We start from the raw sequence: 27,537 nt of genomic DNA, 5'->3' as shown, positions 1-27,537 counted from the left end.
ATATCGAAAAATGCTATTATGAAAAGTTCTTTGAAATTAGAAACTATGTCTAAATATACAACTACATCATTGTAATCAAAAAAAAAAAATCAATTTTTTCTCAAATTACGGATAGTCATCATCAGTTTATTACAATTATAATAACTAGTTTATTATCACTTTTTTACGAAAAAAGTTATTCTTCATAAAATGCTCCACCTGGTCTAAAATTTAAGACACAATCATCAGATATCAAACTTTTTTAATTTTATACGTGTTATTTAAAAAATATGAATTTTTCTTAAGAGTTAAGTGCCTTTATTATTCACAATATTTTAATTAGTAGGATGTAATTGAACACTAAAACAATTTTTTTAATTCCAAAAACTTTCCTTAATAAAAATTTTCGATATTGTGAAATGTAAAGGTACTTTACTCTTGAGTGAAATTCATATTTTTTGACATACCTCGTGTAACATTAATTAAATTTGATATTTAATGATTGCATCTTAGATTATATATGATGCAGAGTATTTTAAAACTGATAATAAAAAAGTTATCAATAGGTTCCAATTTACGCAGACATACTCTATAAGAGCTAAAAAAATTTTTTTGCTGATAATTTATTATTGTTGAAGGTTATTATTAAATTTGTTTTAGGTAAGTTTTACAGAAAACAGTTTTGATCACTTTGTATATACATTTTTTAGCTGGTAATTTTCGGTTTTTGTATTACATTTTTGGTATCTTTCTTAATTTTAAAGTAAAATAATTCAGACCATTTTAAAGACTACATCCTAAGCTTTAAAAACGCACTTATAAAACTATAATAGATCTGTTCAAACTTGAGTAATACCGTCTTAAAATGGTGGTAATTCTATAAAAATACGAAGATTTCAAAATATGCAATTTTTGAGACATTTGAATTAAATTTTTGAGATTTTTTTTTTAATGAAACGTCATTTAGTAAGATGCTTGGAAGGTAAGTTGTGCAAAATTGAGCGTTTTATAAGAAAAATTGTATTAGTTACATATTTTTAAATCATTTTTAACCTTTAACTACCCGCGCATCAAGTTATAGCATAACTGCACGCGTGGCGTACTTTATACGCCACAAGAAAATACACTTAAAAATAGCGGATTTATTTATTTTTTTTGAAAAAATACACTTAGTTGTTTGTTATAAACCTTACTCGGCATCAGTAAGTACTTGGACTTCCTTCTCACTAAGCCAATTGGGATTTATAACTGGAATCATGGAATAACTGGATTCCATGATAAATAAATTTACTAGTAAAAAATTTTTTGAAATGTGATTTTTTACAGGAGAAAAAGTATTGTTTAATAATATGCATAATGACTAAAAAACAATTGAAATATGTACTTATATTACGACTTATATTAATATAATCGTAGCAGTGGCGGCTCGTGGCTTTAGGGACAGGGTAGGCAAGGTTTTGTCTCCTCAGATAGGTATGCCATCTAATTAAATGGCTTCAATTTCATAGAAAATTTTTGGTTTTTGTTTTTTTTTAATTTTTTTTTGGTTTTTTTTTGTTTTTTCCTATAAATTTAGAACTTAAACCTGTTTATAAATTAAGTCTATTTAGTCTATGTTGTTTCGAAGTAGCAAAATGGGTTATAACGTCATTGTAAAATTTATTATTGCTTTGGAGAGATTTAAAAGTTTTTTCTATTGATATTTGAAATTTGAGACAAGTTTGACATTCTCTCTTGTTTCATGGTGTTTCGACAATACGTTTTGACTCTTTTGAGACAAGAGAAATCTCGTTCATTTGAGGCAGAATTTTCCCACATTTGAGCACAATAATTTATTAATTTCGGGAACAGTTTGTTGTACCTAATAAATTTCAGTATATAAAATTATACATATTTTGTAACTTATCCCACCTTCCGAAAATATTTGGATCAGCATATAAACCTGTTACCATTTTCTTATTTTATTTGATTAAAGAATGATGGATAATTTTTAATGAACTTGTCTAATTGATATTTTGAAAATTCTTTAGCGTAACTTTTAAATTTTGAATCGCCAAAGAGGTCAATGACTTATAACAGTGAGTAAATAATAGTTTTGCCTGGTGCAATAGTTTTAACTTTTGCCTGGAGACCATACAATTCACCGGACATCAAGGCAGCGCCGTCATAAATTTGCCTTACCAATTTATTTTTGATATCAAAAAATTTTAATACGTCCTTTAAAGCACCAAAAATATATTCTGTCTTATGGCTTCTACTCACGTCTGAAAACCTAAAAACCTCTCATAAATATTAGACATAACGCGTATCGAAGAACAATTGATACTTGTGAATGAATGTTACTTTTATCAGTAATTTCGTTTACTTCTACCGAAAAGCATCAAAATGTAACTACTAATTGATTCTTTTATTCTGTGCTGTTTTAGGTACGCCGCTAAATGTCTTCGAGTCAGAAAGTAAATTAGAAAATTTGTTAAACAATTTTATTTGTTCTCTATAATTATCCGATCCATCCTGTCACCTAAATGGTACTTCCTAACAACTTAAAAAAAATTACAATATCAATCATTAAAAGACGTAAACCCACCTACTTACCTATTTTATAATTTTATCCCGGACGCGATAGCAAGGTACGTGGCTAGGTACGTGCCTTGCTACCGTTTGCAGATCACCGCTCGGCAGATTGGTTTCTGCCGTACTTGCCATTCAAATAAATACGGGAAATGTATAATTGGTTGCCTATCGGCTAATATTCCATAGCTTCTTATTACAAGCAAATCGTCAATCTGGGGACGGCTTGCCGAAGCGGGCCTATCGCAATCGGGTGCATGGCTATAGGATCATTTTTGAAAAGTCTCTTACGCACAGCGCACAGGGATCACTTAACGTATGGGATCGATCGAATTCTTTTAAAAACAATGAGTAAAATTTAGTCTGTATTATCTCACAGATATTTTTTTTATTTCACAGAAACGAATATTATCAACTCTGATTAAATTAAATATTTAACAAAATCTATAATGTGTCCATAAATGTGTGGGTCAACACTGCCGACCCTGCCGACCCTGACCAGCCGCCACTGAATCGTGGCGTATATTGTCGATCACCGGAAACAACAAAAATAATAAACTGTAAATTACGATCTTCCCAGAACGCCGATTATAACGAAACTAAAACCAAATTGTAAAGCACTTTCCAATGATAGGTTACAGAGATAAACAAGGTCAAAAACTAAATTTTTAAATATATTTGCAGTAGAATTCTTATATCTGGCGTACAAAATACGCCAGCGCGTGTAGTTAAAGGTTAAACAAAATTCATGTAAGGCTCATTTTCCGCCCACACCGTACTTATGCCCATACATTTTATTTCTTTCTATTATAACCATAATATTGCTTAATTATTCTTCTTTCATGTTCAATTTGTAAAATTTTATTTGATTAACTAGTAAAAAAATTACATTAAAATAATTCAACCGTGCACTTCGCGTACGTTAGTTTACAGTCCGTCAATGTTTGTGAGAAGGGTGACTTTAGCGTTATAAATAAACAATTATACAAGATACAGATTTAATTTTAGAAAATTCTTTAAAGAAATTTTTTTTGTAAAATTTTCTGAATTTTTCAATGGTCAAGTCAGTTTTATTCTAAAATTTATATTTTCGGAGTTATTTAAAAAAACATCTAATTTCGTAGTTCATTTGTTTAATAAAAAATGAAGCACCCACTTCTCGAGTAGAACTTTTTGATATGCTGTTTATTAAACATTTCTTAATGAAATTACAAAAAGTTCTGTCTTGTTTGATTTTTTCCGAAGTGAAAATCTAGATGTACTCCCCTACTACAATTACTGTGAAATACCAATAACTTGCACACTAAATAAAATTTTATTTCAGTTCACAGACAATGTGACCGTATAAAATGCGGTCCAGTAAAGTGCCCACCAGGATCAAATTTAAGACTTCGGCCTGGAGATTGTTGTCTTTCCTGCGGACCACGCCGGTAATTACTACAGTCTAACCCGCTTATCGGAATACCGGTTATAGGAATATCCCGGTTTAAGGAATAGAAATTTGAGGTCCCGAAACGTTTCTAGTAGCCATCAATGATCGGCTACTAGAATATCCCGGTTATATGAATAATTTTGCTTGGCATGAAGGCTATTCCAATAAGCGGGTTTGACATATATATTATTTATCGTGGCCAGATATCTCGTACCGCGACAATTCGTAATCGGGCAAGTGGTAACGGACAACTCGTAACGGCGAGAGTTCGTAACAGCGACACTTCGTAACGGCATAACTATACAAATTCGTAACGTCAAAATTGAATTATTCTCTTTATTTTTGTTAACGTGAAAACTAATTATTGTCATTACAATTATATGGTTCGTCCGCTATAACTTTTCCCATGCGTCCCGATTCATTTTCAAACAAATTAAGTCAAAACATAAAGTGAAACGAACGACGATGTGTATATACATTTTGTATATAGTATACTATATACTACACAGATCGGAGTACGTTTCACTTTATGTTTTGATTTAATTTGTTTTAAAATGCATCGGGACGCATGGGAAAAGTTATAGCAGATGAACAATAATTGAAGTTATGTTTATCAATTTAACGAATCGATACCGGGATAAAAATGTTTAACACATTTTATATTTCGTGTTTCAGAATATATTAAAAGTCTTTAAACATAAACCATTATTTAAATACATACAAACTTTTAACAATATTAATAAAAGTGTATCCCTCTTATTGTTCATTTTTGCATATACCTAGACGTGGTGTTTAATTTTAATATACAGTGTGTCTGCTTAACCCATTAACGGCCGAGGCAATAAACAAAGAGAAATTTGATAATCTATTTATTAGATTGAATTAAAAACACATAAATTAAGACTAATGTACAACCAAAAAGTATTTTTTTCTCATAAAAGGAAAAACAGTTATTTTTAAACTTTTGTATTAACAATACCGACAGGTATTTATTTACTACAGTTCAAAATATTCTCATAAAACTTGATCTATGAAGACTAAATCACAAATTGTATGAAATCTTCACGTAACCTTCTGGCGCGATTTTCTTATCATATTTATTATCAGCTCGTAATTCCCAACTTTTACTAATAAAGTAGTGAATTACAATAATTTTTTTACTACAGCCCTTTTGTTTTGAATAATCCTTTAAATACTTCTTAAATAACTTTTGAATTTAAATAAATATTGAAAGTTTTACAAACAATTTTTCTACCTTGTTATGTCACTTCAACGCGAAGGAATTATGGCTATTAGAAGCATGTGTAGTAGAAAGATTAGGTAAACAACATGACAGCTTTAACACAATACAGAAAAATTAAAGAAATAGCTTGCATATTCAAAAAGAGAGGTATCGGAAATATAATGAACAAAAACAATAGTTATTTATGAAACAGTTCTTGAAGTATGCTTTTTGCGAACGCACGCGATTTTTAGAAAACGAGCGACAACGGAGCGAGTGCTATAAGTCGCGTAAGTTCGCCAAAAGTACTTCACGCGCAGTTTCATACAATATTTTATCTACGATAAACAACTAAAAAAAGCTGTAACTTTTCGTCACTGGAATTCATTTCTATTCTACAAAATTTAGAACTTTGACATTTAAAAATTTAAACTATTTTCAAACCACAAAACTGTCAAAGCTTTTGTTGTAATTCATTGCTCATATTGTCATCACCATGACAACGCGAAAGTTAAGGATTGTCACCATGACAACGCGAAAGTTAAAACAGTGCGAAAAAGTACATCCCATTTAAAATATATTGTTACTTCATGTTTACTTTCTATCCGTCACGCATTGCTATCTATAATGACAGTTTTTACAAACTAAAAACTTACGCATAATATGACATAGAGTAGATAAAATAATAATTGAAACTGCAGAGAAAATAAATAAGTCGGAAGCATGTATAAAAACCTACATACTAAAAAATTAAATTCCAAAAAACTTTTTATAATAGCAGTTTTCAATTTCTTCAAAATTTTTTTCGTAAATTTAATGATAAAAAAGTTTCCCATATGTATCCAATTTTATTAGACACGATGTATGTCGACTGATTTCTATGTATTTGAGTGCTACTGGCAATCTTTCCTCTTCACTTATGGAGTTTCTAAATTTCGTATTTTCTTTCGTCAACTCGTCTAAAAATTTGATTGACATCCGGCAGAATTGAAAAAATGTATCATTATAAAGACGAATCTTTTCGAAAAACCTCTGAAAGCTTTCCATTGAATCGCGTTGGGAAAACAACTGATGAGCCCAATGCTGGCGATTCACTGGTTCTCTCGATATTACCTCCGCTTTCAATACAGAAATTTCTAATAATTTATTTTCAAAATGTTTTGAGACATCGGTACTACGCGCTTACAAACTGCACCAGACTAAACGCAAAGTGTAATAGGTCGGTCCGTTTGCGTTGGAAACGGATGCATTTCTACCGCATCTGGTCAAAACGCATAGACTTTAGGCATTCCCAACTTTCTAAGTAAACATTTTGTAAAATAAAAATTATAGTACGTGGTCCGAATAGGAGGTCAAAATGTACCCATCTGCTTGCCGGATGAAACATTTCTTTTTAATAAATTTCATACAAGACAAATATTTCTAGCATGGGTGGCCTATCAAAATCGTGTTATAGCTATCCTTAAGGTGGGGCCGAAGGGTTTGAAATCAATATTCCAAACACATTTTTTTTTGAAAGTATGGTAAAATTATTTTATTTTTAAATTAAATAGGCATATTCAACACAATTCATCGATTACTCAAGAAAAAATTCAAGGAAAAATACTGAAAAATAAGCCAACGTTGGCAACTTTTTAAAAAACACCTCAAAATACAATGAATTTTGCGGTGGACATCAGAACGCATCATTGAATCATGGTAAACAAAAAATTCAAAAAGATTTTATTAGCTTATGAGTGTCTCGAGGTAATGCTGTCAAGTTTTTTTAGTTTTATCTAATTTTGACTTTTGATATCACTCAGAAATCTAAACAAATGATTTTTTGCAAAAAAGGGAAACATCAACATATTTATTATTGTTAAACAAAACATAAGCATAAAACAAAAATATCTTGACAGCCTTACCTCAAGGAATGTCTAAAGAAAATATATACAAAATTCCAGGTGAGTTGGTTAAGTAGCTTTTGAGTTACAATATCTACAGCCTGAAAAAGCTTTTATTTTCAATTTCTTTTTGTCTGTCAAATGGTAAAGTGATGCACACCGAAATATATTTTGCCGAAATCGCGGAGTAATTTACAAAAAAAAAATAAGAACAGCTGTTGACCGTTTCTTATTCTAGCTTTAATTCGATTTGCAGCAGATTCGCGCCAGCACGTTTGAACGTAGTGAACAACGGTCAAGAGCTGTTTTTATTTTCTTTTGAAAATTACTCCGCAATTCAAAAAGATATTCCGGTGTGAATAATTTTACGATTTGAAAGGCAAAAAAGAAATTGAAAATAAAATTTGACAATTCTTTAAACTCGTTTTACTCAAAACTCCTTTTTTCAAAGGCTGTAGACATTGTAGCTCCTCAAAAATTACTTGACCGACCTACCTGGAATTTTGTATATATTTTCTTTAGACATTAAGTCAAAATTAGATAAAACTAAAAAAACTTGACAACGTTACCTCGAGAAATTCATAAGCTAATAAAATCTTTTTGAATTTTTTGTTTACCATGATTCAATGATAAGTTCTGGTGTCCACCGCAAAATTCATTATATTTTGAGGTGTCATTTAAAAATTTGCTACCGTTGGCTTATTTTTCAGTATTTTTCTTGAGTAATCTATGAATTGTACTGATTATTTCATTCATAGGAGATTCTGACCAATAGAAAGCTACAGAAATCTAAATTAAACTGATAATTTTTGATAATTTCCCGTCGTCAAGTATATTACGTCAGATGCCCTTCGTTGCTACGAAAAAATACATTCAGTGACATAAATGACACTTAATATTTTAAAAATAATAAAGGTGATGAATTTCAACCAGCAAATATTTATAACAACTGTGTGTTTAATTGTATTAATTTGTACTTACATAAATAAATTACAATAAAATTTTGGTTTTGAACAGTTTTTTCATTAAATAATCGCAAAAAATTGCACTCGATCTCTAAAATTAATATAGAATTTTTGCCCTCGTGATACTTTGACATAATTCCACTCGCCTTCGGCTCGTGAAATTAAAACTATCAAAGTGTCACTCGGGAAAAATTCAATAATTTTAGAGCTCTTGTGCAATTACTACTGAGCATGCGTATTTAATTTAAAAATAAAATATTTCTACCATACTTTATAAAAAAATGTGTTTGGAATATTGATTTCAACCCATTCGCCCCCCGCCCTTAAGGATAGCTATGGCACGATTTTCATAGGCAACCCATGCTAGAAATAATTGTCTATGTATGAAATTTAATAAAAAAAATGTTCCATCTGTTAAGCAGATGACCTCCTATTCGGATCTTAGACTATTATAATTACCTGTTATTATAATAAACCTTGTGATTGGTTATAACGTTGGAGTATTCAATCAACGGTTCTAATTGATAAAATGGATGACTTTTAGTACTTTAATTATTAGTTTAAATACATTTAATATAATCTTAAATACGAATTATTAAATGCCTTAGAATGTTTATCCTGATACGGATTCGTTAAATTGATAAACATAATTTCATTTATACATAACTGTAATAACAGTTAATTTGCACGTTAACAAAAATAAACAGAATAATTCGATTTGGACGTTACGAATTTGTATAGTTACGAACTGTCGCTGTTATGACTTATCCGTTACCATTTGTCCGGTTACGAACTGTCGCGTTACGAGATGTCATGGAACCATTATTTACAGTTGAGTCCGCGAATCTTTACCCGCTCGTCATCATTTAAAGCATACGAAATACGTCTACGATAAGTCGGAAATTGAAAGGGCCTAGCCGGGTAAGATGATGAAAAGTGCCCCCAACTCGATTCGAATTCCATATAGGTCACCGTTTAGCATATATAGTGAAACTAACTTTCTGAAATTTTTAGCCCCCTAGGTGGTCATGTGACCCACCTAGAGCCTAATTAGGCTTTTTATGTTTTTATTTTTTATCTCAGCCGCATCGAGAACTAGCGAAAAACTTTAAATAAAAAAGTTGTAAGCTTTAAAAAGTTCTATCCAAAAAAATTTATTTTTTTAATTTTTGGCGGAAAATTTAAATTTTAGGACGATTTTAAAATTTTAAATGATTATAAAAAAATAACTAAGGCATTCGTTTTCACGAAAAAAATATATAACGTGTATTTTTGCATAATATTTCACCCATAATTTTTTCAAATTTTTAAAATTGGTGAAACGCACCTTTAAAAATAAAAAACCGCATATTTTCGTTTTTTTCCGTTTTTTGATATAATTTTATACATATTTTTCAAAAAAGGTAACTCCGTCGCTGAAGTAGGTAAAAAATTTCAAAATAATTGGGGTTTGCAATAAAAATTTTTTGTAACGCCATCCATTTTCAAGATACAGGGCGTTGAAGAAAACAAAATTTTACACATTTTTTACGATTTTTCCGAAACTACTGGCAACATTGTAATAAAACTTGGCGGGTTTTAAGAGGTAGTTATTGTGCATGTTTTGACATACAATTAAGGATTTGACATTCATCATTGGCGCGCTTAGGGGTAATGGTCTTAATTTTTCAAAGAATAAAAGATAGTACGCCACTGACATATTTCAAAATAACAATCATTTTTTAATTCCTCATTCAATTTGCGATAAAAAGCTATCTTATCATTTTTTCATACGAGGCGCCATTTTGCTGCAAAAAATAAAATATCTTAACGCTTCCAAAGTATTCGAATTAGTTTTTATAATAATGGATGTATGAGTTTATGTATGTAGATGTAGAAACTACTAGTAATAGAAGTTCGAATACTTTGTAAGGGTTAAGATGTTTTATTTTTTGAATAAAAATGGCGCATCGTATGAAAAAATCGGAAGATAGATTTTTTGTCACAAACTGAACGAGGAAATCAAAAAGGATTGTTAGTTTGAAATATGTCAGTGGCGTACTATCTTTTTGCTTTAAAAAGTTCAGACCATTACCCGTATACGCGCCAATGATAAATATAAAATTCTTAATTGTATGTCAAAAAGTGCAGAACAACTGCCTCTTAAAATTTGCCAAATTTTTTTTACAATGTTGGCAGTAGTTTCGGCAAAATCGTAAAAAATGTGTAAAATTTTGTTTTCTTCAACGCCCTGTATCTTGAACATGGATGGCATTACAAACAATTTTTATTAAGAAAACCCCAATTATTTTTCAGTTTTTTACCTATTCTAGTGACGGTATTACCTTTTTTGAAAAATATGTATAAAATTGTATCAAAAAACGAAAAAAAAACCGAAAAAATGCGGTTTTTTATTTTTAAAGGTGCGTTTCACCAATTTTAAAAATTTGAAAAAATTATGGGTGAAATATTATGCAAAAATACATTTTATGCATTTTTTTCGTGAAAACGAATGTCTTAGTTATTTTTTTATAATCATTTAAAATTTTAAAATCGTCCTTAAATTTAAATTTCCCGCCAAAAATTAAAAAAATAAATTTTTTTGGATAGAACTTTTTAAAGCTTACAACTTTTTTATTTAAAGTTTTTCGCTAGTTCTCGATGCTGCTGAGATAAAAAATAAAAACATAAAAAGCCTAATTAGGCTCTAGGTGGGTCACATGACCACCTAGGGGGCTAAAATTTTCAGAAAGTGAGTTTCACTATATATGCTAAACGGTGACCTATATGGAATTCGAATCGCGTTGGGGGCACTTTTCATCATCTTACCCGGCTAGGCCCTTTACTAAACGCAACAGCAAGTGACAGTAAATGACTTGCTGTTGCGTTTAGTAAATTTCAATTTCCTACTTATCATCGACTTATTTCGTATGCTTTAAATGATGACGCACGGGTAAAGATTCGCGGACTCAACTGTATATGAGTTTTTAAATGGTTAAGTCAGATAAGGTTTAATATGGGTAAGCGCTTAACCAGCTTTCCACTTGACCTTACAGGTCTATTATGGCTCATCTCTCGACGAAAGTTATACTTCCAGTCCACCCTTTTTAACAAAGTCTGTTACTGCTTTTGTAACAATTATGCGGCAAATTCCTATGTCTTGAGTTGATAATGCTCACATGTCGTAAGCCCCATCTTATCGAACCCTGGGCAGTTACATAGAAAGTGCTCGGCCTTCTCGTCTTCATCTTGACAAAATCTGCAATTTGCACTTTCTGTCATTCCGATTATGTTCGTGTAAAAGTATCCTGTTAAGAAATCTAGTAGAGCTTTGAATCTTTTCTTCGAAGGTTCGTGTATAAAAGCCTTGGAATATTCTTTTCTTGAAACCTTCTCTTTTACTAGCATTGACAGAGTGTTTTTACCTATCACATCACCTAGTAACAATATTCAATTTTCGTTGCAGTATGCTGAAGAGAATATTTCCGGATATTCCTCTTACCATCATCATTTCTATATATTCTTCGCATAGGCCTGCATTACACCTCTTGTACTTAAAGCAACTGGACCAGTACCAGTAGTGACCATATCATCATCATCAGGTAGCGCTACAACCATGGGTGGGTCCTGGCTGACTGTACAATTTTCTTCCATTTTGTTCGGTCTTCCATCAACCTAGGGTCAAATGGAATGTTCATTTTTCGGACATCTGATTGGATGTTATCTCTCCATCGCATTCTGGGACGACCGATTGATCATTTTCCTGTAGGAATCTCCTCCCATACGAGTTTTACAAGTCTCTCGTTATGAAGTCTGTGCACGTGGCCTGCCCATCTTAGTCGCTGTGATTTAATTTCTTGGACAATATCGGTGTCATTGTAGAGTGCTTTCAATTCGACGTTGGTTCTGATCCTATACTGGTTTGTGTTAATGTCGTGGTGAGGTCCGAAAAATTTTCTAAGTATTTTTTGTTCAAAACGGCTGAGCTTTTCTTCGTTTGATTTGGTCATGGTCCACGTTTCGCATCCATATGTTAGTACAGGTCTGACCACAGGAAAGGAGAAAGTCTTCTTCCCTGTGGACACTTCCTAGCTGTTTTGGTCATAGTCTCTTCTCCTTGCTGGGCAGGTATAATCAACCATTTTGTCCAGCATTTCTTAGATTCAGTGTCATAAATTTAATTATCATCATCATTAGAAATCTCTTCATTATTAATGGAGTATTTGTTGATGTAGGTTTTCGATCTTGATCGGCATACTGGTTGCCATTGAGATGACAATGTTTCAATGGCTCCTTCTTAATATATACCTACCCAAGACTTACGAAGTCCAATTACTTGTTTGACACAGGATTTAAAATGTATACACCTCTAATTTGACCATCCTTTTATTTTAATTTCCTATGACTCGAGCATATACATTAAAGCTATGTTCCATATTTCAGGGGGAGGCTCCTCTTTTAAAATCAATAAATAATTTTTTAGTTCTTCCACTAGTACTGATACAAATTTATAATAAGTACAAAGATCTATCTATCTAAGTCCTGCAGATTTTGAAATTTTTCATTTTTCTCGAGACTGTCCTGACTGCATCCAGTGTTATTTCTTGCTCTTGCTTATTTAACTTAAATGCTGGTAGAGTCTACTGTTCTTGTCTGCTAAGCATTTCTTTTGGTATATGTTGTAGTATTCCTTACTCTTTTGTTTTCTTTTCCATTTGTTTGACAAAGACTCTCACAGCTCTATTTGTGAACTAAATATTTAATTTAAATTTACGATCTATAATTTTTTAAATAATAGTGTAGTAATAACTATTTCATTGTTTCAGCTACTAATAATAACTAACCACTAACTACTACTACTATTAGTTACTAACTAATAATAAATCAAGGAAATATTGTAACTATCAGAAACTATCAATAAGGGCAAATGAAAAATTACCAATAAACTATGAATTGTGGCAAATCTCGACTACTTATTTTCTAATCCTTTAAATATTTTATAATCCCACATTCATTTTATATTTTCACTCTAAAATATCAATATGAAAATTTCATCTCAGGAAATCAATACAATAGTAATCAATAAAGGACCAATCAGATGTGAAATAGAAATTGATTGAAGTATTGAACAAGTAATGGAAGTAAAATACCTTGGAATTACATTGTTAAGTTACGGAGACCTGGACAAAGAAGTGAGAAATCAAGTACAAAAAGCAAATAGACTGACAGGATTCCTTAATAACACTATATGACGAAACCGACATATTAACACTGAGATGAAGTCAAGAATTTAGAAAGCTAGTGTAAGACCAACAATGACATATGCATCAGAAACAAGACCCTATACAGCACAACACAAAGACTACTGGAAACAGCAGACATGAGAGTACTGAGAAGAATTAAAGGAAATACGCTGAGAGATGGAAAGAGGAATGAAGATATTAGAAGACAATATAACGTACAGTATGGTACAGGGTATAAACGAATGGACACTAAATAGAAAAAAGAATGGAACAACCACATAACCAGAATGGGGGAGACACCTGTGGTTAAAATAACAAGAGATAAATCACCAATCGATAGAAGAAGTGTCGGTATAGAAGAAGTGTCGGTCGACCGCGCAAACGATGGAGTGACAACCTTCCATTGAGGTATTAATCCGCCAATGAACCAACAGAATTGCTTATAAAGCGGAAGAAGAAGAAGAAGAAAACTTCAAATGTTAATATTAAAAAATAATATCACGCCCACTCGTTGCTGTTAATCGAACCCACTAATATAATATTAGTACATTGACCATTCGGTCCTCCTAAACTGTATTGGAGTGAATTTTAAACATAAAACAAACACAAGTATATACAGTCCTAGTCAAAAGTCCGTACCCCCCCTCTTATCTTTTGAACGGTTATACCTATAATAGTGAAATTTGGAGGGAGGAAATAAACGGACGTAAGCTTCTTAACTAGTCATGACAGGTGACGTAATAGTGACAGATGACGTTACAGAGCCACTGTGACCGATAATTTTAAATGGGACCTTATGGCAAGTGATGCCTCGTTTGAAAGGTATTCATAATACCTATTCAATCATACTAATTTTTTTGAGTTTAAGTTGATTTTAATTTTGGTGAATAAATTAAATAAATATGATATTGTAGTTTCGCATTTAATTGATAAAAATTCAAATGTCCGCCTATGGTTTTTTTGTCAAAAAAGTTGACTTTTTCAATTCTCTAATAGTTTTTACGTCAACGTCAACCTTTTTGACAAGTAATCACAGGCGGAAATTTGAATTTGTATTAATTAAATGCGAAACTACAATTTTATTATTATCTCATTTATTCATCAAAATTAGCTTAAATTCAAACAAAATTAGTATGACTGAATAGGTATTTTCAATACATTTCAAACGAGCTATCACTTGTCATAAGGTCCCATTTAAAATTATCTGTCACAGTGGCGCTTTAATATCATCGGTCACTATTACGTCACCTGTCATGACTAGTTAGAAGCTTACATCCGTTTATTTCCTCCCTCCAAATTTCACTATTATAGCTATAACCGTTCAAAAGATAAGAGGGGGGGTACGGACTTTTGACTAGGACTGCATATACTTGTGTATGTTTTATGTTTAAAATTCACTCCAATACAGTTTAGGAGGACCGAATGATCAATGTTCTAATATTATATTAGTGTGTTACGATGTGTGTTACGGTAGTGTGTTACAAGGGAGGGTACGGACTTTTGACTAGCACTGTATATAGTCCGTCGCTATAACTTTTCCCATGCGGTACGATTCATTTTCAATCAAATTAAGTCAAATCAGAAAGTGAAACTTACGCCGATGTGTGTAGTATAAAATATAGTATACAGTATACAAAAAGTATATACACATCGATGTTCGTTTCAATTTTATGTTTTGACTTAATTTGATTGAAAATGAATCGTACCGCATGGAAAAAGTTATAACGAACGGACCATATAATGTGATTGAATATGGTGCACACATTTACACCTACACTATCCTCAATCGACAAGCTCTAACACACTCGTGCTCATAGTATGAATGGTTGCTTAAGCAATGCTCCAGAAAGCTTGGTATTTCTAAATTCTAGGATATAGCCTAGTATTGGCAACACCGGGTTGAACACGCAGACGGTTTTAAAAAAAAAAAGCAGAAGATGGAACGAATTTGCAATAGTTATAGCCAACCCTCATTAGTGGAGTCGGCACTAGAAGAAGAAGAAGAAGAAACCTTGGCAGGAATTTCAACACAGTGAAATTTCTACGCCTCAAATTTGTAAGAATGTAAGTTGTAAGAATAAAATGGAGATAGAGAAAAAGCGACCAGATGAGTCGGAGTCGACAAAAGAGGCTTTAAAATTATAGAAGCTATTTATGTGAATCAGACAACAATCATAATACTTGGGCTTATTAGCAAAATTCATGGAAAAGTTATTTACCAGCAATTTTATTGCTGAAATCGAATTATAAGATCCTATATATTAATAATGTACGTATGCAAAGTCCGCAGATAGTGTGCTACTTTTTTTATAAACCAAATGGCGCCGACAAATCGTATTTTTTTCAATTATTGCTCTATAACTCCGAAGATATTAACTTTACAACAAAAAGACTCTAATAAAAATTCACCGCAATTAAATTCTGCATACAGAAATGTTTTTCCCGATTTGCTCTGACGAAAATTTTCCTCGGAAAATGCGGGTTTTCCCAACAAAAACTCTAATTGTCAAATAAAGTTTTAGGTAAGAAATTACTAATCGATAATTAAATAACTTAGTGACATCAAATTTTCTTGGTATAAATTGTAATTCCAGATCCCGGTGAAAATTAAACGAATATTATAGCAACAATTCAATTGTTAATTAACAATTTACGATCGCAATAATAACCAAAATAATCATGATACATTGATCAAACTTATAAAGAATATAAAGATGAGAATGCTAATTTAATATTTTATTGACAAAATATAAATTTTTCGTTTTTTGCATAATGTTTAAATTTTGAAAAAAAATTATTTTTAATACGATGGTCTAAGTAATAAAATACAAAGAAAGGCTATTTACCAGCAATTTTATTGCTGGGATCGAATACTATAATCCTATATATTAATAATATAGTTATGCAAAGTCCGCAGATAGTGTGCTATTTTTTTTATTTCTTAACAAAATGGCACCCCCAAATCGTGTTTTTTCAATTATTGGTCTATAACTCTGAAGATTTTAAATTTACACCAAAAACACTCAAATAAAAATTCATCCCAATTTAATTCTACATAGAGGCGTGTTTTTGCCGATTTGCTACGAAGAAAATTTTCCTCGGAAAATGCGGGTTTTCCAAACAAAATCACGAATTAACAAATAAATTTTTTTGGCATGTAATTATTTATTAATAATTAAATAACTTGGTGAAATAAAAGCTTTCTTGGTATAGATTATAACTGCAGAAGCCGGTGAAAATTAATCAAATATTTTAGCAACAATTCAATTGTTAATTAACAATTTACAGTCGCAATAACAACCAACGACAGAATGAGACATTGATCAAACTTAGAAAGATTATAAAGATGTGATGCCTATTAGTATTTTGTCGACAAAATATAAATTTTTCATTTTTTTGAATAATCTTTTTATGTTTAACCCTTAAGTACTAACACACCGTCTCTCAGACGGCATCGTTTGTTGAAAGTGGGATATTTCCCTTCCTAGAAAAATTTGAAGGTCATCCGTTTATGACTTTAAAGTTGGGTTGTTATTAACTAGTATTGAATTCGGCAATTTGCTGCAGGTTGTTATTCGAAAGATATTTAGACTCAAAGTGTGATTTCCGTCTAATAGAGTTAATTAATACGTTAGTGTTTGTGCCCAGTTCGTCATTAAACATAATGTGCCCCAGTTCGTCAAAAAGTTCAAATAAGGGGATAAAGACTATGAGGAAACTCTTTTGAAATGACTTGATGAGGTAGAAGACGACGTAAGCGAAGTGGGATCAATTTGTGATGAAAATGTTGCCACTGACTACCATTGCTACACTGTACAAATTTTAGTGCCTGTCAGTTTTTTTTTGTTTTAATATTTTTTAAAATTTTTTTTATTTTCATGTTTATTACTCTTTGTTTAACTCGATTATAAATATTTATCAAGATTCTTTAATTTGTTTCATTTTTATCACACTTTTTTTCAGGAATAAAAAGTCGCAAAGACAATCCTTCCATTCTTGTTATAATGTTTTGTATTTTAATAAATACAGAAAAACTAGATCAATTACTGTGTTTTTTAGATAAGTAATACTTTCAGTAAGTCATCGAAATATTTTTTTGCATTATAATATTTAACAAAAGAAAAATAACCAGTAAAATGTGAAACCCGTCTGTCAGGCGGTTAGTTAGTGTTTGCGCCATTGATTTAAGATGTTAGTACTTAAGGGTTAAAAAAAATAGTTATAAACAAATTAACATTTCTCGGAAATTGTTTACTATATTCTAATTTTAAAAAGTACTTAAAATGCTTATTTCATAGGTCTTGAAAATGAATGTTTTAAAAAAATTTTCCAACCATTTGCGAAAAAGTTATGAAACAACAAAATAAATATACGATTGCTCCGTTGTTTATAATTTGTTTTAATTGTTTCAAAGCTTAAAAGTGAGTCTGTGGTACAATCTAATTACTCACAAAGAATATCAAATATTAGTTCAATGGTTATATTTTAATCAAAGATTAAATATATTTTTTTTTGTCATTTTTAGCGCGAAAGTAGGCTTGGTACAGAGCCGGAGCTAAAATGTTCACTTGAAGCGACTGACACGCAGCATACATATAATACTATAATTTTATCGTATAAGTGTACGCTTCGAGTGAAAATTTTAACTACAGTACTGTATTAGTCTACTTTCGCGCGTGTAAATTACAAAAAAAAATATTTATAATATTTAATTAAAATATAACCATTAAACTAATAATCGATATTTTTTGTAAATAATTAGCTTGAACTTTAAACCCACTTCTACGCTTTAAAAGAATTAAAAATATTATAAACAACGTAGTAATGGTATGTTTATTTTGCGTTTCATAACTTTTTTGCAAATGGTTACAAAAAAGTTTTAAAGCATTCATTTTCAAGATATTTGAAATACGCATTTTAACTATTTCTTAAAATTAGAATTTAGTAAAAACTTTATGAGAAACGTTAATTTGTTTATAACTATTTTCTTTAACATTTAAAGATTATGCAAAAAAATAAAAAATATGTTTTGTCGACAAAATGTTAAATAAGCATCTCGGAACTATAATCTAAACCACAAAGTCTATTAAGTTACCAAATTATTTAATTATTGGTAGATAATTACTTATCTAAAACTTTATTTTAAAATTAAAGATTTTGTTGGGAAAACCCGCATTTTCCGAAGAAAATTTTCGTCGGCGCCGATTGGGAAAAACATATCTCTATGCAGAATTTAATTGCGGTGAATTTTTTTTGAGTGTTTTTGTTGTAGAGTTAAAATCCTCGGAGTTATATAGCTACAGTTGAAAAAAAACTATTTTCGAAACAATAAAACAACAGAAAAAATTGGAAAACAATTTAACATAGGACTACTAAAAGATAACAACACACAGAAGAAGTATGAACAGGGAATAACCAACAGACTAATCAGGGAACAAGAAACGTCAAGCCCAGACAAACAATGGCAAAATATCAAAGAAGCAATCTTGGACACAAGTAAAGCAATCCTAGCGAAAACCAAAAGAAAACACAAAACAAAAGATTGGTATGATGAAGAATGTCAAGAAGTAGCAGAAGCAATAAGAAAAGTAAGACTCAAAAATCTCACAAATGACGAAGAAAGCACTAGAGAAGAATACAGAGAATTGAGAAAAATCATGAAAAGAAAATGTAGAAGCAAAAAGAGAAAATACAACGAGAACAAACTGAAAGAAATAGAAGAAAAATTTCAAAAAAAAGAAATAAGATCATTCTACCAGGAAGCAAAAAAAATGGAAAGAGGATATCAAAAAAACAACCCATATATGAGAGATGATAAAGGGATGTTGCTAAATGAGCCTGAAAAAATAATGGAAAACTGGCAAAACTATTTCACAGAACTGCTAAATAAGAGCGAAGTACAAAAGGAAACAAACCATGAAATTGAAGATGATCAGATAGCAATAGAAATACCCACAGAACAAAAAATAAAGAACGAAATAAAGAGCTTGAAAAATAACAAAAGCCCAGGAATAACAGAAATATCGGCCGAAATGATAAAATCAGGAGGGAAAAGACTACAGAAAGAGATATATGACCTGATAAAAAGAATATGGGAAGTAGAAAAAATGCCAGAAGAGTGGACCATAGCAAGAATATGCCCTATACATAAAAAAGGTGACAGAATGCGATGCGAAAACTACAGAGGCATCGCACTATTAGAAATAGTTTACAAAATCTTGGCACAAAGTATAAGAAAAAGGCTAAGTCATTATTCGGAAAAAATACTGGGGGAATACCAGGCAGGTTTTAGAAACAACAGATCAACGACTGACCAAATATTTGCCTTAAAAGAAATACAGACTACCTGTTACGAACATAAAACAGTACTATATGCTTTGTTCATAGACTTTAAGCAAGCTTACGACACAGTAAATAGACAGCAGATGTACGAACTGATGAAAGAATTGGGGATACCAAGTAAAATTGTCAGGATGATAAAGATGACGATGGAAAACACAACAAACGAAATAGCTTGGAAAGGGTATACATCCAAAAAGTTTGAAACCAAGGAAGGATTACGACAAGGAGACCCACTATCAACAATGGCATTCAATCTAACATTGGAAGGAATAATCAGGAAAAGCAGAATAAACATGCAAGAAACGATATTTAAAAACGGCCACCAATGCATAGCATTTGCAGATGATCTGACGCTATTAGCAACAAGCAAAAAAGAACTACAAAAGTTAATGAAAAAGATAATAACAGAAGCCAAAAAATTCGGACTTAAAATAAATGAAGAAAAGACAAAATATATGATAATGGGAGAGATCCAAAAAGAAAAAGAGAATAACATCATAGTACAAATAGATGGAGAAAAAACATACTCGTTTAAAAGAGCCAAAGAAATTATTTACCTGGGAGCCAAAATAGATGAAAATGGTCATGAAGAAGGGGAGATAAAGGCAAGAATAGCTAAAGGAAATAAAAAATATGGAGCATTACGCACATTATTGAAATCCAAATACGTATCAAGAAAAACAAAAATAAGAATTTATAAGACTGTTATCAGACCTACAGTAACATACGCAAGGAAACATGGGTGCTCAAAAAGTCAGAAACAGACCTGTTAGAAAGATGGGAGAGAAAAATGCAAAGAGCAATATATGGAGGTGTGAAAATAGAAGGTCAGTGGAGAAGAAGAACCAATAAAGAATTGGAAGAACTATATCAAGAGCCAACGATTACGACGACGATCAAAGCACAGAGAATACGATACTTGGGGCACATAGAGAGAATGGGAAGTAAACGAATGCCAAAAATGGTACTTTCACGAAGACCAATACAAAAGAGGAGGAAAGGCAGGCCAAGGAAAAGATGGAAGGACAGTGTATATGAAGACTTGAAGAAAAGTAACATTGAGAGATGGAAAGAACTAGCATTGGACAGAAGGAGATGGAGAGAGGTTGTGAAGGAGTGTATAAAAAGACTGAAGTGTATTTAAATAAAATTTATAAGTTATGTAAGTTATATAAAGATGGATCTACTACAAATAAAATGGTATCTTTGGATGGTGAAATGATTGTGAAAAGCAATAGTTTTAAGTACCTAGGATCGGTATTACAGAGTAATGGAGAAATAGATGGAGATGCATGCAGTAGAATTAGGGCTGGATGGATGAAGTGGAAAGAAGCGAGTGGTGTGTTGTGTGACAGAAAAATTCCAATGAAGCTGAAGGGAAAATTCTATAAAACAGCCATAAGACCGGCTATGATGTACGGAACTGAATGTTGGGCAGTGAAAAAGAAAGAGGAACAACGAATGCATGTGGCGGAAATGAGAATGCTTAGATGGATGAGTGGAGTGACAAAGAAGGATAAAATTAGAAATGAGTATATTAGAGGAAGTCTAGGTGTGGCACCAATTGATGCCAAAATGAGAGAGCATAGGTTAAGATGGTTTGGTCATGTTCAACGTCGAGACGTTAATCACCCAATACGAAGAATAGCTGAAGTGCAGATTCCTGGAAGGAGTAGGAGAGGAAGACCAAAGAAGACCTGGGGGGAGGCGATAAGGCAGGACATGTTGGTAAAGGGGATTAACATTGATATGACCCAAGACAGAATTGGGTGGAGAAATGCAATTAGGGAAGCCGACCCCGCATAGGGATAAGGCAAAGAGAATGATGATGATGATGTAAGTTATATTAAGTTATTTACTATATTATTTATGTAATCAGAAATGTAAACATTTTAGCCCTAGGCCTACAAAGCCTGTTGCGCTTAATAAATAAATAATTTTAAAAAGTACTTAAAATGCGTATTTCATAGGTCTTGAAAATGAATGTTTTAAAAAAATTTTCCAACCATTTGCAAAAAAGTTATGAAACAACAAAATAAATATACGATTGCTCCGTTGTTTATAATTTGTTTTAATTGTTTCAAAGCTTAAAAGTGAGTCTGTGGTACAATCTAATTACTCACAAAGAATATCAAATATTAGTTCAATGGTTATATTTTAATCAAAGATTAAATATATTTTTTTTTGTCATTTTTAGCGCGAAAGTAGGCTTGGTACATAGCCGGAGCTAAAATGTTCACTTGAAGCGACTGACACGCAGCATACTGTTGTGATCTTGATTATTGATATGAGATAATATTCTTATATGTCACTTAATTTAATCAATGTATTAATACTAATCTAATTAATTAACCAGATCACATATCAATATGTTTTCAATCTCAGGGCGAATTATAAATTAATTACTTACTTTCGTGGCTTCAAATATTTCTTAATGGTTCCTAATCGGGATAGAAAAGAAAAGAATAAAAAAAATACACATATGGGTTACAATTATAATCAAAATATTTTTTATTTTATTTAAAAGGCAATCAATGCTTAATATTTGCTATTTCTTATTATTCTTAAACATAACATTTACAAATGGGAATCTTATTTCCTTTTGGTTTTCAATTGAAAGTTTTTATTAACATTTAACTATTAGGAGTTATTAGGAACAACTCTATTTAACTTTGATGAAGCTTTTCTGATATTATTGATTATGTTATTCAATTTTTTATGTGGAATTTAATACGAAAAACCCATACATTCATGTCCAAACAAATGAGACTGACCTTTTCCTGGTGAACTGAAAATGTCCTCACACAAGACCCGTTTCCTGCTATCCTTGGCTGCGATCAAACCTCGTCCTGGCTTCCAGTAATGTTCTCCTTTGAAAAACTAGCTCGAATAGCTCTCGTTCCTGCTTTTGTCGTGATGCTGTGTTCTACCTTTTTCGAAACTGCTATCAGCTACCGGGACACTCTTGGCTCAAGGAGGTTCTTTTACTCTCGACCTGGCCTACTTCTCGTTCCACGATAGATACTCCACACTCACGGAACTACCGGCTTTCTCACTCTCCGTACACTACCGTCTACTACTCGACTTCACTTCTCGACAGCTCAAAACATTCTGATCTCACTTTCTCATCCATTCCCCTACTTTCTAAATATCCCTTCCAGATTCACAAATCAATCTTCCACCACCAACTCTCATTCGTAATATTCCTCAAAACCAATTTTTAATCTTTCTAAATATGCTTAATGGATTTCAAAAGAAAATATTTAATTCCCATTCTAAAATACTTTCTAACTATTTACAAATTTTAATGACCTATTCTCTCTTTCAAATGAGTCTTATTTAGCATAGGCTAATGATCGAAACCTTCCGCGAAAAACTATAATGAACTATCATCTATTTCACTGAGTTTTATTTAGCATAGGCTAATGATCGACCTTCCGAGAAGAACGATAATGGTACGCGTCATTCACTTTGTTTATCTAAGCACATTGTTCCGAGTTTCGTACGCTTATTCTAATCACTTCTTAAAATTAAATATAACAATTTGTTGTATACAGGTTGTTCTAAATTTATATGCCCGAGGTTGAGAAAATTAAAAATATTTTATATTAAAGTGAATTTTGTTTATAATTATCAAATTTTAATTTTTATATCAAATAGAAATATAACAAATCCCCGCCTTGTATTCGATAAAATTTATCTGCATTTTTAAATAAATTTTCTCGAGGCAAAACCAACTCCCTGTATATTTCCTTACTTTAATCTCCGTCTTATACCCCTTCTTCTTGTATTACTCTAATTAGTCCCACCTGTAGAGTAATTGTTTCCTTATTTTCAGTGTCCTCATCCTGTGTTAGAGTGTCGGCTATTATGTTGTCTTTCCCTTTTTCCCATATTAATCTTCTGTCTTTTTCCTCAGATTTTTCACATACTTTTATCGTGTATTCTGCATCCTCGTTTTCATATGCCTCCCCTTCAAATGCCACTGTTTCGATCATATCTTTTTCGCTTTCATTTTTTTGCTTTATTTCTTCTTCTCCTGAGCTCGTCTCTTCTTTTGAGGAATCCCAGGTTTCCTTTGTTTCTGATACTCTCAAATTTTCTTCTTCTGGGCTCAACTCTTCTTTTGAGGAGCCACAGGTTTCATTTTCTTTTGTCTTTTTCTGACTTTTTCTCCCTTTTCTTCTTTGTCCTTGCTTCGTTGCCAAATTCATTTCCACTGTTTGTTCTTTACCTGATTCGTCCGTATTTTGTTTCTCCTGTTCCTTGTCCTGTTCTTCTTCTTTTTCTTCTGTTAGATTCATCGTATTATTTTTAAAATCTATCACTACATGTTTTTCTGCCAATTCGTCAACTCCTACTATCATGTCATGTGACATGTTTGGCATTATTACACATTGTAGTGCATACATCTTCTTACCCAGTCGTACCATTACTCGTATGCCTTCATTTATAGTTGCCAATGTCCGTTTGTTTGCGCCCACTAAATTTACCCTAGGTATTTTATAAATTAAATTTGTTAAGTTAACTTCTTCTATTAGTTTTCTGTTGACCAATGTTATTTCAGATCCAGTGTCTATCATAATTTTAATTGGTTTCTCGTTGATAAATCCATCCACAAATTTTAAATTAATTCCATTTTTCTTTTCGTTGTTTCCTGCCAATTTAATAAACTCCTTGGGGTGACAAAAGATTCCTGTTTGCTTTTTGGTTTTTAGTGAGCGCCGTCGTGAAAAGACGCCGGTTGCTCATCGTTGTTTATATTTTCGTCATAATGTCTCTCTCCGTCATATTCATCTGTCTGGGTATTATTTACTTCTCTTCTATTTTCTCTTGGTCTGTCGGATCTGTTTCGGTTTTCTCGATATACCTGTACATTTTGTCTACCATTATTTCTGTTTTCTTGATTTGAGCGTGTGGTGTTTCTATTCTGGTATTCTCGATTTCTGTCCTCATTCCATTGCCTATTTCTTTGTTCATAATTTCCTCTTCCGTTGTCTCTATTTTCGTTTTCCCTTCTGGGATTAAAATCTCGTCTTGTATAGTCCCTCCTATTTTGATTTCTATCTCTGTAATCTTGTGTTTCTCGGGGCCTGTAATCTTCTCGCGACCTTCTTGATTTTCTTTCTCTTAGACGTGATTCTCTTATTTGTAGGAATTGGCATAAACTATCTATGTCTTTGTAATTTTGCAATGTGATATGGTCTTCCAGCGTTTCCTCGAAATGTCTTGCAATCAGTTCGACTAATTGTTCCGATGAGTAATTATATTGTAAATGTTTTGCATTATTGTAAATTTGCAAAGCATATATGTCCTTTCTGATACACCCATCCTATCATTGTATTTCCCATTTTGCAATTCCTTGTTAATTTCCAATTGTTGGACCTTTCCCCAGAAATAATTCAAAAATTTTTGTTCAAATTGTTGCCAATTGCCGAATTCTTCTTCTTTACTATCGAACCATAGGCTTGCTTCATATTTGAAATGGTTTCTGATAGTTTCTTTTGCTGTATCGAAATTTCCGATGTGTTGTATTTTCTTTTTCAGGCTATTTATGAACGGCACTGGGTGTAATCTTCTTACATCCCCGCCAAACCTTATCTTCACGTCATCTGTGCTATGTATAACCATTTCTCTTCTTTCTCCGACATTTTGTTGCGTCCGGTTTTCGGTGACTTGTTTTTCTATTTCTGTGATTCTTTTTTCCACTTCTTCTCTGTCTACTTGAATAGCATTTTCCAACTTATTTTCCAAATTTTCTAGTTCCTTTTTCTGGCCATTCGTTAACTCCTTTATTTTATCTTGAATTTTCATTTCATACTTTTCTATGCGTTCCTCCATTTTCTTGTTGTTCTCTTCTATGGCTTGTTTTGTTTCCTTCTGATTTTCTTGCATTATTCTTTTTGTTTCATCCATTTTTTGATCCAATTTTTGTTGTGTTTCATCCATTTTTCGTTGTGTTTCCTCCATTTTTTGATCCACTTTATCCATTTTCTTTGATGTTTCTTCCTGATTTTTCTCCATTGTTTGTTTTGTTTCTCTTTGATTGTCATCCAGTTTTTGTTGTGTTTCATCCATTTGCTGTTCCATTCTTTGTGACTGGAGTTGCATCATTTGTAATAATTTTTCTATTCCTGATAATTCTTGCTGTTCTGATGCCATGATTGTCGTGTCTAAAATATCTTCTTGGTCTGAATGTTCTTTTTGTTTTTTGTTATCCTTGCTTTGGCTTCTTGTCACAGACATTTGTTTTCAAGAACTATTATCCCCGCCAAATATGAAATTTTACTAGTATGTTACCAATACGACTTTTTTTTTTTTTTTTTTACCCAAATATTATAAATTGTCAATAAATATATCAAATGTAAATATCGTAAAAATAAAATATTAAATCAGTTATGTAAAATTTGTACCTAAAGAGATCTAAAATTTTATGTTATCAAATGTAAGTATCTCACTTTTTACCACAGGCATATAAATTTTCAAATACCGGCTTTACTCTTTCTATCCTTCAAATTTGCCACTAGAAATACTTTACAATGCTTTCCACGTTGGACGACAGTTGATGTGATCTTGATTATTGATATGAGATAATATTCTTATATGTCACTTAATTTAATCAATGTATTAATACTAATCTAATTAATTAACCAGATCACATATCAATATGTTTTCAATCTCAGGGCGAATTATAAATTAATTACTTACTTTCGTGGCTTCAAATATTTCTTAATGGTTCCTAATCGGGATAGAAAAGAAAAGAGTAAAAAAAATACACATATGGGTTACAATTATAATCAAAATATTTTTTATTTTATTTAAAAGGCAATCAATGCTTAATATTTGCTATTTCTTATTATTCTTAAACATAACATTTACAAATGGGAATCTTATTTCCTTTTGGTTTTCAATTGAAAGTTTTTATTAACATTTAACTATTAGGAGTTATTAGGAACAACTCTATTTAACTTTGATGAAGCTTTTCTGATATTATTGATTATGTTATTCAATTTTTTATGTGGAATTTAATACGAAAAACCCATACATTCATGTCCAAACAAATGAGACTGACCTTTTCCTGGTGAACTGAAAATGTCCTCACACAAGACCCGTTTCCTGCTATCCTTGGCTGCGATCAAACCTCGTCCTGGCTTCCAGTAATGTTCTCCTTTGAAAAACTAGCTCGAATAGCTCTCGTTCCTGCTTTTGTCGTGATGCTGTGTTCTACCTTTTTCGAAACTGCTATCAGCTACCGGGACACTCTTGGCTCAAGGAGGTTCTTTTACTCTCGACCTGGCCTACTTCTCGTTCCACGATAGATACTCCACACTCACGGAACTACCGGCTTTCTCACTCTCCGTACACTACCGTCTACGACTCGACTTCACTTCTCGACAGCTCAAAACATTCTGATCTCACTTTCTCATCCATTCCCCTACTTTCTAAATATCCCTTCCAGATTCACAAATCAATCTTCCACCACCAACTCTCATTCGTAATATTCCTCAAAACCAATTTTTAATCTTTCTAAATATGCTTAATGGATTTCAAAAGAAAATATTTAATTCCCATTCTAAAATACTTTCTAACTATTTACAAATTTTAATGACCTATTCTCTCTTTCAAATGAGTCTTATTTAGCATAGGCTAATGATCGAAACCTTCCGCGAAAAACGATAATGAACTATCATCTATTTCACTGAGTTTTATTTAGCATAGGCTAATGATCGGCCTTCCGAGAAGAACGATAATGGTACGCGTCATTCACTTTGTTTATCTAAGCACATTGTTCCGAGTTTCGTACGCTTATTCTAATCACTTCTTAAAATTAAATATAACAATTTGTTGTATACAGGTTGTTCTAAATTTATATGCCCGAGGTTGAGAAAATTAAAAATATTTTATATTAAAGTGAATTTTG

The 27,537-nt window shown here is 31.8% G+C and overlaps 1 protein-coding gene across 1 annotated transcript in view; it reads left to right on the top strand.

Moving 5' to 3' along the window:
* Positions 1-12,994, top strand: part of LOC114330559 (uncharacterized protein DDB_G0274171-like) — an 83,733-nt gene extending 70,739 nt beyond the window's left edge. Inside the window, exons 4-5 of the mRNA XM_050643443.1 lie at positions 3,875-3,980; positions 12,858-12,994. Of these exons, the coding sequence (XP_050499400.1) occupies positions 3,875-3,980; positions 12,858-12,864 (113 nt within the window). The 3' untranslated portion in view covers positions 12,865-12,994. The remainder of the gene's footprint in view (positions 1-3,874; positions 3,981-12,857) is intronic.
* Positions 12,995-27,537: the final 14,543 nt, after the last annotated feature.

This window comes from Diabrotica virgifera, chromosome 1 (genome assembly GCF_917563875.1).
Source record: "Diabrotica virgifera virgifera chromosome 1, PGI_DIABVI_V3a".
NCBI classification, from domain to species: Eukaryota; Metazoa; Arthropoda; class Insecta; order Coleoptera; family Chrysomelidae; genus Diabrotica; species Diabrotica virgifera.
Note: the sequence above shows the minus strand (reverse complement) of the source record. Positions and strands in the feature narration are given on the sequence as shown.